At 39.7% G+C, this 14,048-nt stretch overlaps 2 protein-coding genes and 1 non-coding gene across 3 annotated transcripts; all 3 read right to left on the reverse strand.

Annotated features, from left to right (window-relative positions):
* Window positions 1-1,667: 1,667 nt before the first annotated feature.
* Window positions 1,668-1,741, reverse strand: TRNAR-UCU (transfer RNA arginine (anticodon UCU)). The gene has a single exon. It is a non-coding gene; the product is annotated as a tRNA-Arg (tRNA).
* Window positions 1,742-7,837: 6,096 nt separating this feature from the next.
* Window positions 7,838-9,175, reverse strand: LOC135156097 (probable ATP-dependent helicase PF08_0048). Its single transcript, XM_064107231.1, has one exon. It carries the CDS (start codon window positions 9,173-9,175, stop codon window positions 7,838-7,840), a length of 1,338 nt encoding a protein of 445 aa, XP_063963301.1.
* A 1,985-nt stretch (window positions 9,176-11,160) lies between these two features.
* Window positions 11,161-12,498, reverse strand: LOC135156098 (probable ATP-dependent helicase PF08_0048). The gene has a single exon (XM_064107232.1). It carries the CDS (start codon window positions 12,496-12,498, stop codon window positions 11,161-11,163), a length of 1,338 nt encoding a protein of 445 aa, XP_063963302.1.
* Between the last annotated feature and the right edge of the window lie 1,550 nt (window positions 12,499-14,048).

Below are 14,048 nucleotides of genomic sequence, written 5' to 3' on the forward strand. Positions count from 1 at the left end.
TGGAATTCATAACAAGTTTCTAAAAGTAAACAATCACGGTTCACCTGAGGTCAACAAACTTAGTTAAAATGTAATTTTTTCTCCTTTGTGGAAATATTAGTAATCTTAGCTGTTTGCACAGTTAGTACTGCTGTCACATGGTATAATGCAGTTCAGAATCCTGAAAGTTCTTGTAATGTTTTGTGCTTCCAACAAATAAAGAAAAATTGAGGATATATCTTAAGAAATTTTTAAAACATGCAGAGAAAATATTTTTTGTGAGCATGATAAAGGCAGATGTCAAAGGTTATTATATACTTTGGCTAGATTATCAGAGATTGCAGTTGGGATACAAGAAATAAAAAGTGAGTCCACCCCCCCCCCCCCCCCGCCCCGGAGAAGGCAAAGGATCTTGAAATCATACATGTATATTGTGTAATTCAAAATTCAATAAAGATACAAAAACTGTTATTACTTCATACTAAAAAATTAAAAAAGCTGTCAACATCATGAGATAATTATAGTATCATCATGATCATTTGAGACTGGAAAAGTGACCAACTCCTTCTACCTCAAAGTACAATTTATTTTCATTTTCTCCACCCTACAAGAACATTTTGACAGCTTAATTAAAATGACAGGATTTTTTTAATGCATGCATAGTCTGATCAATTTTTTTTTCTAAGCTTTTTTAATACATTCCATATTTCAAAGGTATAGGTCCATATTCCGATCTTGAGTTTGATTTGAACCCTTGTCTAATGTTTTAGTTTAACTATGTTTAAGGTAATTATGACTCGAACCTCAGACAGCACTGGCGGATCAAGGGGGGGGGGGGCACACCCGGCCCGTGCCCTCCCCTTTTAGACCCATAATCAAATGAAATATTCTTATTTTCTCCTCATTGCCAAGTGAAACAACGATTAATTCCTCCCTGATCATGTGGAATTGACATTGTTTGATACTGTATGGTTCAGTCAAGTTGGTCAAATGTGTAAAAAATGAAATATTGTATAATTCAAACAATAATACACAAAAGAAATAGTGAGTGAGGGACATCATCAACTATCTCATTTGCATGTCACTCAGTTGTGCATATCACTGTTTTGTGAAAAATAATCGAAACTTTAAAATGTCATAACTTTCTTACTTTACATCCGATTTCGATGAAATTTTCAGTGTTGTGCTAGTTTGATTTTTCTCTATTCATTCAAATCAATATTTTTCTGGGGTGGACTTGACCTTTAAGCTTCCATGTTTTACATGAAATTATGATATATTATTTCATTACAGTGACTACATCATGATCAAGTCGATATATATACACTTAAAAATTAAAAGTGTTGATCTATATGTGAAAAAAAATCAAATAAAAAAGGCAAACTTGATCAATTCGAATGAACAATAACAAGACTGCAGCAATTCTTATTGGTTTAAAAATAGAAATTATGCAGATTGCTGATTAAGCCCTTATGGGTTAAGGAGTGATGTTTAAAACACCTTTTCTATTGTATCATTTTTAAATGAAATTATGAATAATTAAGATTATTTAATGTAGTTTCGAAATAAAAAAAACTGCAGATTTATACAATCTTACTTGTGCTGTAAAAATTGTTATGGCAGGTTCAAGTGCTTTACATCTGTGATTTGCCCTTTTAAAGTTTGATGTTGTTAAAAAAAAATAGAGCTATCACTGGCGGGACTCGAACCCGCAACCTTTGAATTAGAAGTCCAATGCGCTAATCCATTGCGCCACAGTGACACACGCTGACCGATAGTGGTGAATGTATTTTTTAAATCTATTCGGGCAGAAGTGCAAGTGTAAGTTCGAGGTCTCAAGTTTGTTCATTTGTCTTTTAAACATTTAACAAAGAACAACGCTAATAATAGCATTCAGTAGGAATGCGGATGTAATATGTAAAACGAATGGGTAACCATGGGGCAATTCCATAAAATATGTACGTCCGACCCCCAATACTTGGGACCTTCATGAAATTTTCTGTCTTTGATTTCTTGTTCTTTTGACAGTCTGTAACGTTCTCAAAGGAGCATGACTTAGTCAGTTTATAAAGTGAAGTAACACTTGAGAAAAACGGGGGTCGGACGTACAAAAAGGTCGATAATTTTATGGAATTGGCCCATGGTAACATGAGTGGTACACACCGTATAACGAGCAAAATCATCAGAGAGAAAGGCAGAGAGTAGAAAAAAAACTTGTATTATAAACAAAACACACCCTCATTCACCCCCCCCACACACACACACACCCTCACACGCACCCGGCGCACTGACACCAGTGTACCTACAATATTGCTAACATTCTTTATCAAAAGATTGTTTTACAGACAATGCAGAACATCTGTCCAGATAACCAGTTCGTCCTTCCACTTCCTAGTACAAATTGTTTCCATTTTCTTTCTCCTAAAAGAACATTTTTAACAGCTTATATGGTGAAAAGGGATTTTTTTTAAACATGCATTAGTCTAATCGGATCTTTTTTAATACATATTTCAAAGGTATAGGTCCATATTCTTATCTTTGGTTTGATTTGAACCCTTGTCTGAAGTTTTAGTTTCACTATGTAAAGGTAATTATGACACAAACCTCAGACAGTATACAGTGTCTGTTAATTGACACTCAAAGCATTCATTACCATCTTGGACTGATAACTAAAACGCTTATTTTCATTCTTTATCATTAAAGCATGGGGAAAGCGCACACAAAAACACACGAAATATAATTAAAAAGTAAACAATTAAAAAAAATTGAGCCTTTTTGCAGTCAGGAAGCAAATTAGAACGAAAAATCCGTCAAAGGTAATTTCGTTAAATCGTTTTTTTTTTTAATCATTCAACATGCATGAGCACCACAGTAATGCAATTTAGTCATCGTTTATTTATCGATGCTAAAAGTTTCATAAAAACTTATTTTTTCAAAAAGAGTTGGTACTGGAATCTACCTCCGCCCCAATCACCCCCGCCCTCCGAAGTTTCTTGGAATAAAACTGTCTGTAACACGCTCACTGATGGCACCGCGATGCTTCATGAATTAAATTTTCATACACTAGAATTTAAATTGGCAAACGACCACATTTTCAACACATTAGCGTGGTCGAGATCTAAAAGGGATGGAAATATGTCCTTTGCCTTTCCTCCCCGTACACCCACCCCAGTTGGGGGCGTCGTGGTCTATATAGTGGTTATGACTCTCGTCCTTCAATCTGGGGGACATGGGTTCGATTCCCAGCCATGGTATGTTTTCCTTCAGCAAGAAACTTACCCACTGTGCTGCGCTCAACCCAGGTGAGGCGAATGGGTACCTGCATGTCGCTTGAGCGTCGAGGTAATTGATAATAGCAGGGCCCGCTGGGAGAACAATTTGCGGAACTGAAGTGGCACCCCTGCATGTGTAAATATACCATTACTATTATTATTATTATTATTCCTCTAAACAGGATCAAGTCCGTATTTTTTTCTTGAATAACTTTGCTCTAACAAAAAGCACCAAGTAATTTCAAGTGCAACTAGGAACTTTACACTACTAATGTCCGAGAGTCTTTCTTATCAATCTGGTTGTACCCAAGATAGCTGCCTTCTGAATGTCGTACATCCGAAGGTGAGGAGAGATCTTGGTTATGCAGGCTTCCATTCCCTTCTTCACCATTCCTGAGTGACCAATGATGACTAGTGTGACCTCTGCTTTCACGTTCCACATCCTCTCGATCTCAATCCTTAGGTCTTGATACTTGAGCCGTTTGTCTCTTTCCTTTACAGCAATGTTGATATCGTGGGGAACAGAGACCTCAATGATATTTACTACGTTGTTGTCTCTGACGATGATGTCCGGCTTGTTGCAGTTGATGGTTCTATCCGTTAGTATGCCACAGTTCCAATATATATATATTTTTTTTTTTTTTTTTTTTTTTTTTTTTTAACAAACAAGTGCACACCTATTTACCAATAATGCATATAGCATTTCCATTTATTTGAAAGCAGGATAAAAGAGCATTGTAGATTAAATGCCTTGCTCACGGGCGTAGGTGCCGCGGCCGGGGATCGAACCCCGGACTTTCCATGTATAGCCAGGCGCCTTAGACCACTCGGCCACGGCACCTCCAATATATGGTGCTGTTATTGATCGTGGTGATCGTTTGTGGCTGATGTTCCCAAGCGTGATCACAAGTCATTTTACCGCGATCCTTCAGTAGTTGCCAATGGATAAGTTTGGCAATATTGTCATGTCTTGTGATGTACTCAGTTCCAGCAAGAGTCGAACATGCTGATACCAAATGCATGATTGTTTCGGTCTCTTTTCCACACATCCTGCAAGTGTCGTCTGTGTCTGTTCTGAGGATAGATTTTTCGTAGGCACGGGTCCTCACCACCTGGTCCTGAATAGCATAGACGAACCCTTCAGTTTCACCTCTTAGTCCCGCCGACTTAAGCCATTGATGGGTGTCTTTCTGGTCTACGAACTCCCGATGCGTCTGTTTTTCATGGTGGCCATGAAGTCGCTTGGATTTAAGTTGCTCTTGAAGTTTCTTGTGAAAGGAGCATTTAAGTCTTGCCTTCTCTTTTTCACCGTAGGGTAGTGTCAGTCGATGTTGTGCCAATAAGATAGATGCTTGCTTGTTAATGGAGTATATTGCTTGACAATTATCATAATCGAGGGATATACTCGTCAGTATATCAGGTGGATTGGATAGGTAGTTGGCGAGGTTCGTTGCTTCCATATTCCAGACCATCTCAATTTGTTGTAGACCTCTTCATCCAAGATCACGGGGAAGGTACAACCTTTCGATTGCGGCCTTTGGGTGATGTAATCTGTGCATCGTTAATTGCTTTCTGGTCATAACATCTAGGCCACATATATCAGCTAGTCTCCAGTTAACAATACCAAAACTGTATCTAAGCACAGAAATGGCTAGAGTGTTGATCGCTTCAATCTTATTTTTTGCATTCAGTTCGGATTTGAGGATCAGCCTGAGTCTTCTTTTGTATTCTGATGTTGCCTTCTCCTTCATTGTGTTATGGCTAATGACATCATTCTCAGCTATGCCTAGATATTTATATGTCGAATCATTAGTCAGTTCCTTGATTGATGTTTCCTCATCTTGCACAAACATGTCGCCTGTATTTACCCTCCTTCCTCGTACAAGTGTAACTTTGGCACACTTGTCTATACCAAACGACATCTTGAATGTTTAACTACTGCTATCATCTTGTGAAGTTCATCGTCATTTTTTGCAAAGAGTTTGATATCATCCATATATATCAGATGGTTTATTGTCGTAGATACATCTTGCCCTTTGTATCTGTAGCCATAGCTCGTAGCGTGTAAGAGAGAGCATATTGGATTTAGAGCTAAGCAGAATAAAAGAGGAGATAAGGAATCTCCTTGAAATATTCCTCTCTTGATTCGGACCCCCTCCACTGTCATCGAACGGGTGCCTATCGTAAGCGAAAGAGTAGTGCTCCATTGTTTCATGCCTGCTGATATGCACTTGACTATTTGTGGATTGATGTGATACATCTCTAGAACTTTGATGATCCAACTATGTGGTACGCTGTCAAATGCCTTCCTGTAGTCTATCCAAGCCATGGATAGATTGGTTTGTCTTTGGCGAGCATTACCGATTATTGCTTTGTTTGTCATTAGGTGATCTTTACAACCCTTTTTTCCTTTCCGACAACCTTTCTGAGTGACCTCCATTATGTCATGATCATCGATGTGTCGTTCGATGTGCATGGCAAGCGTTGATGTCAGCAGCTTATACATAGTATTAAGGCAAGTGATTGGACGATAGTTCTTATGTTGTTTTGGGTCTTTGCCTTTGTACAGTAGATAGGTCCTTCCAATTGGCAGCCATTTCTCAATAGTCCTGTTCCCTCTGATAATGTAATTGATGATTTTCAGTAGATTAGTATGGGTGCTACCAAACCTCTTTATCCAGAAGTTTTGTACACCATCTGGTCCAGGGCTTTTCCAGTTATGAGTGTTCCTTATGATATTGTGTAGTTCAGGTAAGGTCAGGTCTACTAGCTGCTGCGCTGGCACATTGGACCATTTGTCTGCTTCCGACTGAATCCAGGGAGTTTCTTCATGAGTGATATCATTATCTTTCCAGTAGTTCTTCATATCATCTGCCGATGGAACATCTTTCGTCTCAGTCATCTTTGAATCCAGCTCACGAAAGAATTTCTTTCTGTTTCCATGGAAGAGTTTATTCTGCCGTTTGAAATTGTTACTCTTTGTGTATCTCTTAACACGGTGTTTGAGAGCATTTATCTTCATTTTGAGCGTTTCTATAACAGTTGTCCTAGTACGGGTCTTATCGTCAATGCGATATTTCTTCTGAAGTCTTTTGGCATTGCTCTTCATCCGATTGGATTTGATGTTTCCCTTATCTACTTCTCCGAGTTGAGCCACGTCTTTATGTAGTTCTGCTATCTTAGTTTGTAGCCTTTTCTTCCATTCAGGAGCCTTCTTCTTATGATTGGTAGAGTGGTTTGATGAATGAAGCTTGAGTCCCATATGTTCTGTTACAGTTTTTGCTCCTGCCCAGATAAGACAGTTTATCTCCAACAAACTGGAAGGACTAGATTGCACCTTTTCAAGCATTTTATCTACTTTGTCGATCACGCTCCTAGTAGTACAGCACCTTGTGTCGATCTTGGGAATTTGTGGTCTATCTGATATTGATATTCCCTTCACATATTCAAAGTTGCTCCTCAGTGCTGATAACAGCCGTTGATCGGAATCTCTGTCTTCATTTGTCGAGTCTTGTGATACAATCGCATCTCTCTCGGGTACAGATGATTTGATATTACCCGATACGTTCCTTTCACATTCTTTATCTTGTTGAATATGAGGCTCTCCGCCGCATAGAAAATGGGCAACATCGTCAACATGTTCAGTCTCAGTAATTTCTTGTCTTTTCTTAGCCTTTTCTATTGCTGTAACCCGAAGAGTACGAGATTTCACTTTAGGTTGTTGCAAGTGCTGGTGTATGTCTACATGTGAAGAGAATCCAGTCTTATAAGAGCTGTTTTTTTTTTCTGTTCATCGTTGATCCCTTTCCCTCCCCACCAGCGGGCTTGTTGTCAGATGTGTCACAGTACTGAAAGAAATGTGCTCCTCTTTGGTATTCGGCCTCAATCTGTGTGTCTACCGTTTCGATTTCATCTAATTTTTGTAGAAGAGACAAGGAACACGCCCCAAATTGAGCGATGTAGTCATCTTTCTTTTTTTTCTTCTGAGCACTGTCCATATCAAGACGATTCATACGTTGTTCTTGTGATATTCTTTGGTTGTGTTCTCCATCTCGGAGGCCCCTATCACTCTGCGTCCGAACATCCTGTTGATTGTTGAATATAATCCCCTCGTCAAGAAATATATTCACTGTATTTCCAGAAACTGTACTTCCTTCATCATGGATAGAATTGTTCACCTTCTCAGTGTTGGTGATTACCGAGTTTTCTCCTTTTCTCTCTCTATCATTGTTGGTGTCGTGCAATTTGTCTACTTTATCTGTTATTCGTTTTCCCCTGTCATCTTGATTCTTTGTTGCATTACGCTTTCGTTCTCTACAAAGACTTTGGGCATTTTCCTTTATTCTCTCTAATTTAATGTCGCTGAAGTATTGAGTACTAATGATACTTTGTTTCATGTCCACTAGACCTTCTTCTCCAACGGATGGGTCACCATTATTTACAAGCCACGTTTCTCTCATTCTCTTCCTGTAATGTCTAGTTTTATGAGATACATCAGTCGCAAAGTAGAAGCAAGTCATAAGATTTTCCTTCTCTTTATTTGACCATAATTTCTTTTCTCCTTTTCTTCTCACTTTGTTGTGTAGTTATTGTGTGTCTAGAATCATCGATTTTCCTACTTTGGCTTCGTCACCATTGGCACTATTGTAGTCAGAATGGCCATAGATCTCGTAGGCATCATCATCACCGGTATTTTTGTCATCAGCATCATTATGGTCCTCGATGACATCATCATCGGCATTTTTGTCATCACTATCACCATGGTCTTCGTTGGCATCAACAACATCGGCATTATCATCAGGGCCATTATTGGTATCACCAGTGCCGGCATTGTCATGATCACTGTCCTTAGCATCCCCATGGTCATCGATGGTATCGTCATTACCGGCATTATTGACTTCTCTACAAAGTATGTGTGCCTCTTGCTTTATTCTCTCTAATTCAATCTCGCTGAAATATTGAGTACGAAGGATACTTTGTTTCATGTCTGCCAGAGCTTGCTCTCCAACGGATGGATCACCATTATTTTCAAGCCACGTTTCTCTCATTCTCTTCCTGTAATGTCTAGTTTTATGAGATACATCAGTCGCAAAGTAGAAGCAAGTCATAAGATTTTCCTTCTCTTTATTTGACCATAATTTCTTTTCTCTTTTCCTCCTCACTTTGCTGTGTAGCGATTGTGTATCTGTGATCTTCGAATTTTCATTATAATTGGCTGGCCATGTCGTATCATTGGCCTTGGGTGGATGTCTTGATAATCTCTTGTCACACGTTTCTACTCTCCCGTCTTTATTTGGTTGGCCTCCTTCGTTCCTGCCTTTATGATACACATTCTTACCATCAATATCGGCATCATAGTCATCATCAGCTGTGTCATTGTTCACAACATCGCCATGGTTATCGTTTATAGCAACACTGTCATTATCTGCTTCATCGTTATTAGCTTCAGCATGGTCGTCGTTGGCATCGTCATTAGGCTTGCCAGCATTATTGACTTCAGCATCACCGAGATCATCATTGGTATCGTCATCACCGGTATCATTGTTGTCAGCATCATCATGGCCATCGTTGAAATCATCAACACCGACATTATTGTCATCACCATCATGGTTTTCGTTGTCATCGTCATTACCATGGTCGCCGTTGGCATCGCCATCGACGGCATTCTTGTCATCAGCATATCTATGGCCATCGTTGGCATTGTCAGGACCGGCATTTTTGTCATCACCATCCCCATGATCGTCGCTGGTTTCGTCATTACCGGCATTATCGATTTCTCTACAAAGTATATGTGCCTTTTGTTTTATTCTCTCTAATTCAATCTCGCTGAAATATTGAGTACGAAGGATACTTTGTTTCATGTCTGCCAGAGCTTGCTCTCCAACGGATGGATCACCATTATTTTCAAGCCACGTTTCTCTCATTCTCTTCCTGTAATGTCTAGTTTTATGAGATTAGTAGATTAGTATGGGTGCTACCAAACCTCTTTATCCAGAAGTTTTGTACACCATCTGGTCCAGGGCTTTTCCAGTTATGAGTGTTCCTTATGATATTGTGTAGTTCAGGTAAGGTCAGGTCTACTAGCTGCTGCGCTGGCACATTGGACCATTTGTCTGCTTCCGACTGAATCCAGGGAGTTTCTTCATGAGTGATATCATTATCCCAAAGTTCTTTCCAGTAGTTCTTCATATCATCTGCCGATGGAACATCTTTCGTCTCAGTCATCTTTGAATCCAGCTCACGAAAGAATTTCTTTCTGTTTCCATGGAAGAGTTTATTCTGCCGTTTGAAATTGTTACTCTTTGTGTATCTCTTAACACGGTGTTTGAGAGCATTTATCTTCATTTTGAGCGTTTCTATAACAGTTGTCCTAGTACGGGTCTTATCGTCAATGCGATATTTCTTCTGAAGTCTTTTGGCATTGCTCTTCATCCGATTGGATTTGATGTTTCCCTTATCTACTTCTCCGAGTTGAGCCACGTCTTTATGTAGTTCTGCTATCTTAGTTTGTAGCCTTTTCTTCCATTCAGGAGCCTTCTTCTTATGATTGGTAGAGTGGTTTGATGAATGAAGCTTGAGTCCCATATGTTCTGTTACAGTTTTTGCTCCTGCCCAGATAAGACAGTTTATCTCCAACAAACTGGAAGGACTAGATTGCACCTTTTCAAGCATTTTATCTACTTTGTCGATCACGCTCCTAGTAGTACAGCACCTTGTGTCGATCTTGGGAATTTGTGGTCTATCTGATATTGATATTCCCTTCACATATTCAAAGTTGCTCCTCAGTGCTGATAACAGCCGTTGATCGGAATCTCTGTCTTCATTTGTCGAGTCTTGTGATACAATCGCATCTCTCTCGGGTACAGATGATTTGATATTACCCGATACGTTCCTTTCACATTCTTTATCTTGTTGAATATGAGGCTCTCCGCCGCATAGAAAATGGGCAACATCGTCAACATGTTCAGTCTCAGTAATTTCTTGTCTTTTCTTAGCCTTTTCTATTGCTGTAACCCGAAGAGTACGAGATTTCACTTTAGGTTGTTGCAAGTGCTGGTGTATGTCTACATGTGAAGAGAATCCAGTCTTATAAGAGCTGTTTTTTTTTTCTGTTCATCGTTGATCCCTTTCCCTCCCCACCAGCGGGCTTGTTGTCAGATGTGTCACAGTACTGAAAGAAATGTGCTCCTCTTTGGTATTCGGCCTCAATCTGTGTGTCTACCGTTTCGATTTCATCTAATTTTTGTAGAAGAGACAAGGAACACGCCCCAAATTGAGCGATGTAGTCATCTTTCTTTTTTTTCTTCTGAGCACTGTCCATATCAAGACGATTCATACGTTGTTCTTGTGATATTCTTTGGTTGTGTTCTCCATCTCGGAGGCCCCTATCACTCTGCGTCCGAACATCCTGTTGATTGTTGAATATAATCCCCTCGTCAAGAAATATATTCACTGTATTTCCAGAAACTGTACTTCCTTCATCATGGATAGAATTGTTCACCTTCTCAGTGTTGGTGATTACCGAGTTTTCTCCTTTTCTCTCTCTATCATTGTTGGTGTCGTGCAATTTGTCTACTTTATCTGTTATTCGTTTTCCCCTGTCATCTTGATTCTTTGTTGCATTACGCTTTCGTTCTCTACAAAGACTTTGGGCATTTTCCTTTATTCTCTCTAATTTAATGTCGCTGAAGTATTGAGTACTAATGATACTTTGTTTCATGTCCACTAGACCTTCTTCTCCAACGGATGGGTCACCATTATTTACAAGCCACGTTTCTCTCATTCTCTTCCTGTAATGTCTAGTTTTATGAGATACATCAGTCGCAAAGTAGAAGCAAGTCATAAGATTTTCCTTCTCTTTATTTGACCATAATTTCTTTTCTCCTTTTCTTCTCACTTTGTTGTGTAGTTATTGTGTGTCTAGAATCATCGATTTTCCTACTTTGGCTTCGTCACCATTGGCACTATTGTAGTCAGAATGGCCATAGATCTCGTAGGCATCATCATCACCGGTATTTTTGTCATCAGCATCATTATGGTCCTCGATGACATCATCATCGGCATTTTTGTCATCACTATCACCATGGTCTTCGTTGGCATCAACAACATCGGCATTATCATCAGGGCCATTATTGGTATCACCAGTGCCGGCATTGTCATGATCACTGTCCTTAGCATCCCCATGGTCATCGATGGTATCGTCATTACCGGCATTATTGACTTCTCTACAAAGTATGTGTGCCTCTTGCTTTATTCTCTCTAATTCAATCTCGCTGAAATATTGAGTACGAAGGATACTTTGTTTCATGTCTGCCAGAGCTTGCTCTCCAACGGATGGATCACCATTATTTTCAAGCCACGTTTCTCTCATTCTCTTCCTGTAATGTCTAGTTTTATGAGATACATCAGTCGCAAAGTAGAAGCAAGTCATAAGATTTTCCTTCTCTTTATTTGACCATAATTTCTTTTCTCTTTTCCTCCTCACTTTGCTGTGTAGCGATTGTGTATCTGTGATCTTCGAATTTTCATTATAATTGGCTGGCCATGTCGTATCATTGGCCTTGGGTGGATGTCTTGATAATCTCTTGTCACACGTTTCTACTCTCCCGTCTTTATTTGGTTGGCCTCCTTCGTTCCTGCCTTTATGATACACATTCTTACCATCAATATCGGCATCATAGTCATCATCAGCTGTGTCATTGTTCACAACATCGCCATGGTTATCGTTTATAGCAACACTGTCATTATCTGCTTCATCGTTATTAGCTTCAGCATGGTCGTCGTTGGCATCGTCATTAGGCTTGCCAGCATTATTGACTTCAGCATCACCGAGATCATCATTGGTATCGTCATCACCGGTATCATTGTTGTCAGCATCATCATGGCCATCGTTGAAATCATCAACACCGACATTATTGTCATCACCATCATGGTTTTCGTTGTCATCGTCATTACCATGGTCGCCGTTGGCATCGCCATCGACGGCATTCTTGTCATCAGCATATCTATGGCCATCGTTGGCATTGTCAGGACCGGCATTTTTGTCATCACCATCCCCATGATCGTCGCTGGTTTCGTCATTACCGGCATTATCGATTTCTCTACAAAGTATATGTGCCTTTTGTTTTATTCTCTCTAATTCAATCTCGCTGAAATATTGAGTACGAAGGATACTTTGTTTCATGTCTGCCAGAGCTTGCTCTCCAACGGATGGATCACCATTATTTTCAAGCCACGTTTCTCTCATTCTCTTCCTGTAATGTCTAGTTTTATGAGATTAGTAGATTAGTATGGGTGCTACCAAACCTCTTTATCCAGAAGTTTTGTACACCATCTGGTCCAGGGCTTTTCCAGTTATGAGTGTTCCTTATGATATTGTGTAGTTCAGGTAAGGTCAGGTCTACTAGCTGCTGCGCTGGCACATTGGACCATTTGTCTGCTTCCGACTGAATCCAGGGAGTTTCTTCATGAGTGATATCATTATCTTTCCAGTAGTTCTTCATATCATCTGCCGATGGAACATCTTTCGTCTCAGTCATCTTTGAATCCAGCTCACGAAAGAATTTCTTTCTGTTTCCATGGAAGAGTTTATTCTGCCGTTTGAAATTGTTACTCTTTGTGTATCTCTTAACACGGTGTTTGAGAGCATTTATCTTCATTTTGAGCGTTTCTATAACAGTTGTCCTAGTACGGGTCTTATCGTCAATGCGATATTTCTTCTGAAGTCTTTTGGCATTGCTCTTCATCCGATTGGATTTGATGTTTCCCTTATCTACTTCTCCGAGTTGAGCCACGTCTTTATGTAGTTCTGCTATCTTAGTTTGTAGCCTTTTCTTCCATTCAGGAGCCTTCTTCTTATGATTGGTAGAGTGGTTTGATGAATGAAGCTTGAGTCCCATATGTTCTGTTACAGTTTTTGCTCCTGCCCAGATAAGACAGTTTATCTCCAACAAACTGGAAGGACTAGATTGCACCTTTTCAAGCATTTTATCTACTTTGTCGATCACGCTCCTAGTAGTACAGCACCTTGTGTCGATCTTGGGAATTTGTGGTCTATCTGATATTGATATTCCCTTCACATATTCAAAGTTGCTCCTCAGTGCTGATAACAGCCGTTGATCGGAATCTCTGTCTTCATTTGTCGAGTCTTGTGATACAATCGCATCTCTCTCGGGTACAGATGATTTGATATTACCCGATACGTTCCTTTCACATTCTTTATCTTGTTGAATATGAGGCTCTCCGCCGCATAGAAAATGGGCAACATCGTCAACATGTTCAGTCTCAGTAATTTCTTGTCTTTTCTTAGCCTTTTCTATTGCTGTAACCCGAAGAGTACGAGATTTCACTTTAGGTTGTTGCAAGTGCTGGTGTATGTCTACATGTGAAGAGAATCCAGTCTTATAAGAGCTGTTTTTTTTTTCTGTTCATCGTTGATCCCTTTCCCTCCCCACCAGCGGGCTTGTTGTCAGATGTGTCACAGTACTGAAAGAAATGTGCTCCTCTTTGGTATTCGGCCTCAATCTGTGTGTCTACCGTTTCGATTTCATCTAATTTTTGTAGAAGAGACAAGGAACACGCCCCAAATTGAGCGATGTAGTCATCTTTCTTTTTTTTCTTCTGAGCACTGTCCATATCAAGACGATTCATACGTTGTTCTTGTGATATTCTTTGGTTGTGTTCTCCATCTCGGAGGCCCCTATCACTCTGCGTCCGAACATCCTGTTGATTGTTGAATATAATCCCCTCGTCAAGAAATATATTCACTGTATTTCCAGAAACTGTACTTCCTTCATC

The sequence above is a fragment of the Lytechinus pictus genome, chromosome 12 (assembly GCF_037042905.1).
Source record: "Lytechinus pictus isolate F3 Inbred chromosome 12, Lp3.0, whole genome shotgun sequence".
NCBI classification, from domain to species: domain Eukaryota; kingdom Metazoa; phylum Echinodermata; class Echinoidea; order Temnopleuroida; family Toxopneustidae; genus Lytechinus; species Lytechinus pictus.

Coding starts and splice junctions, on each gene's coding strand:
- LOC135156097 (XM_064107231.1), bottom strand. CDS start 9,175: ATGAGAGAAACGTGGCTTGAAAATAATGGTGATCCATCCGTTGGAGAG.
- LOC135156098 (XM_064107232.1), bottom strand. CDS start 12,498: ATGAGAGAAACGTGGCTTGAAAATAATGGTGATCCATCCGTTGGAGAG.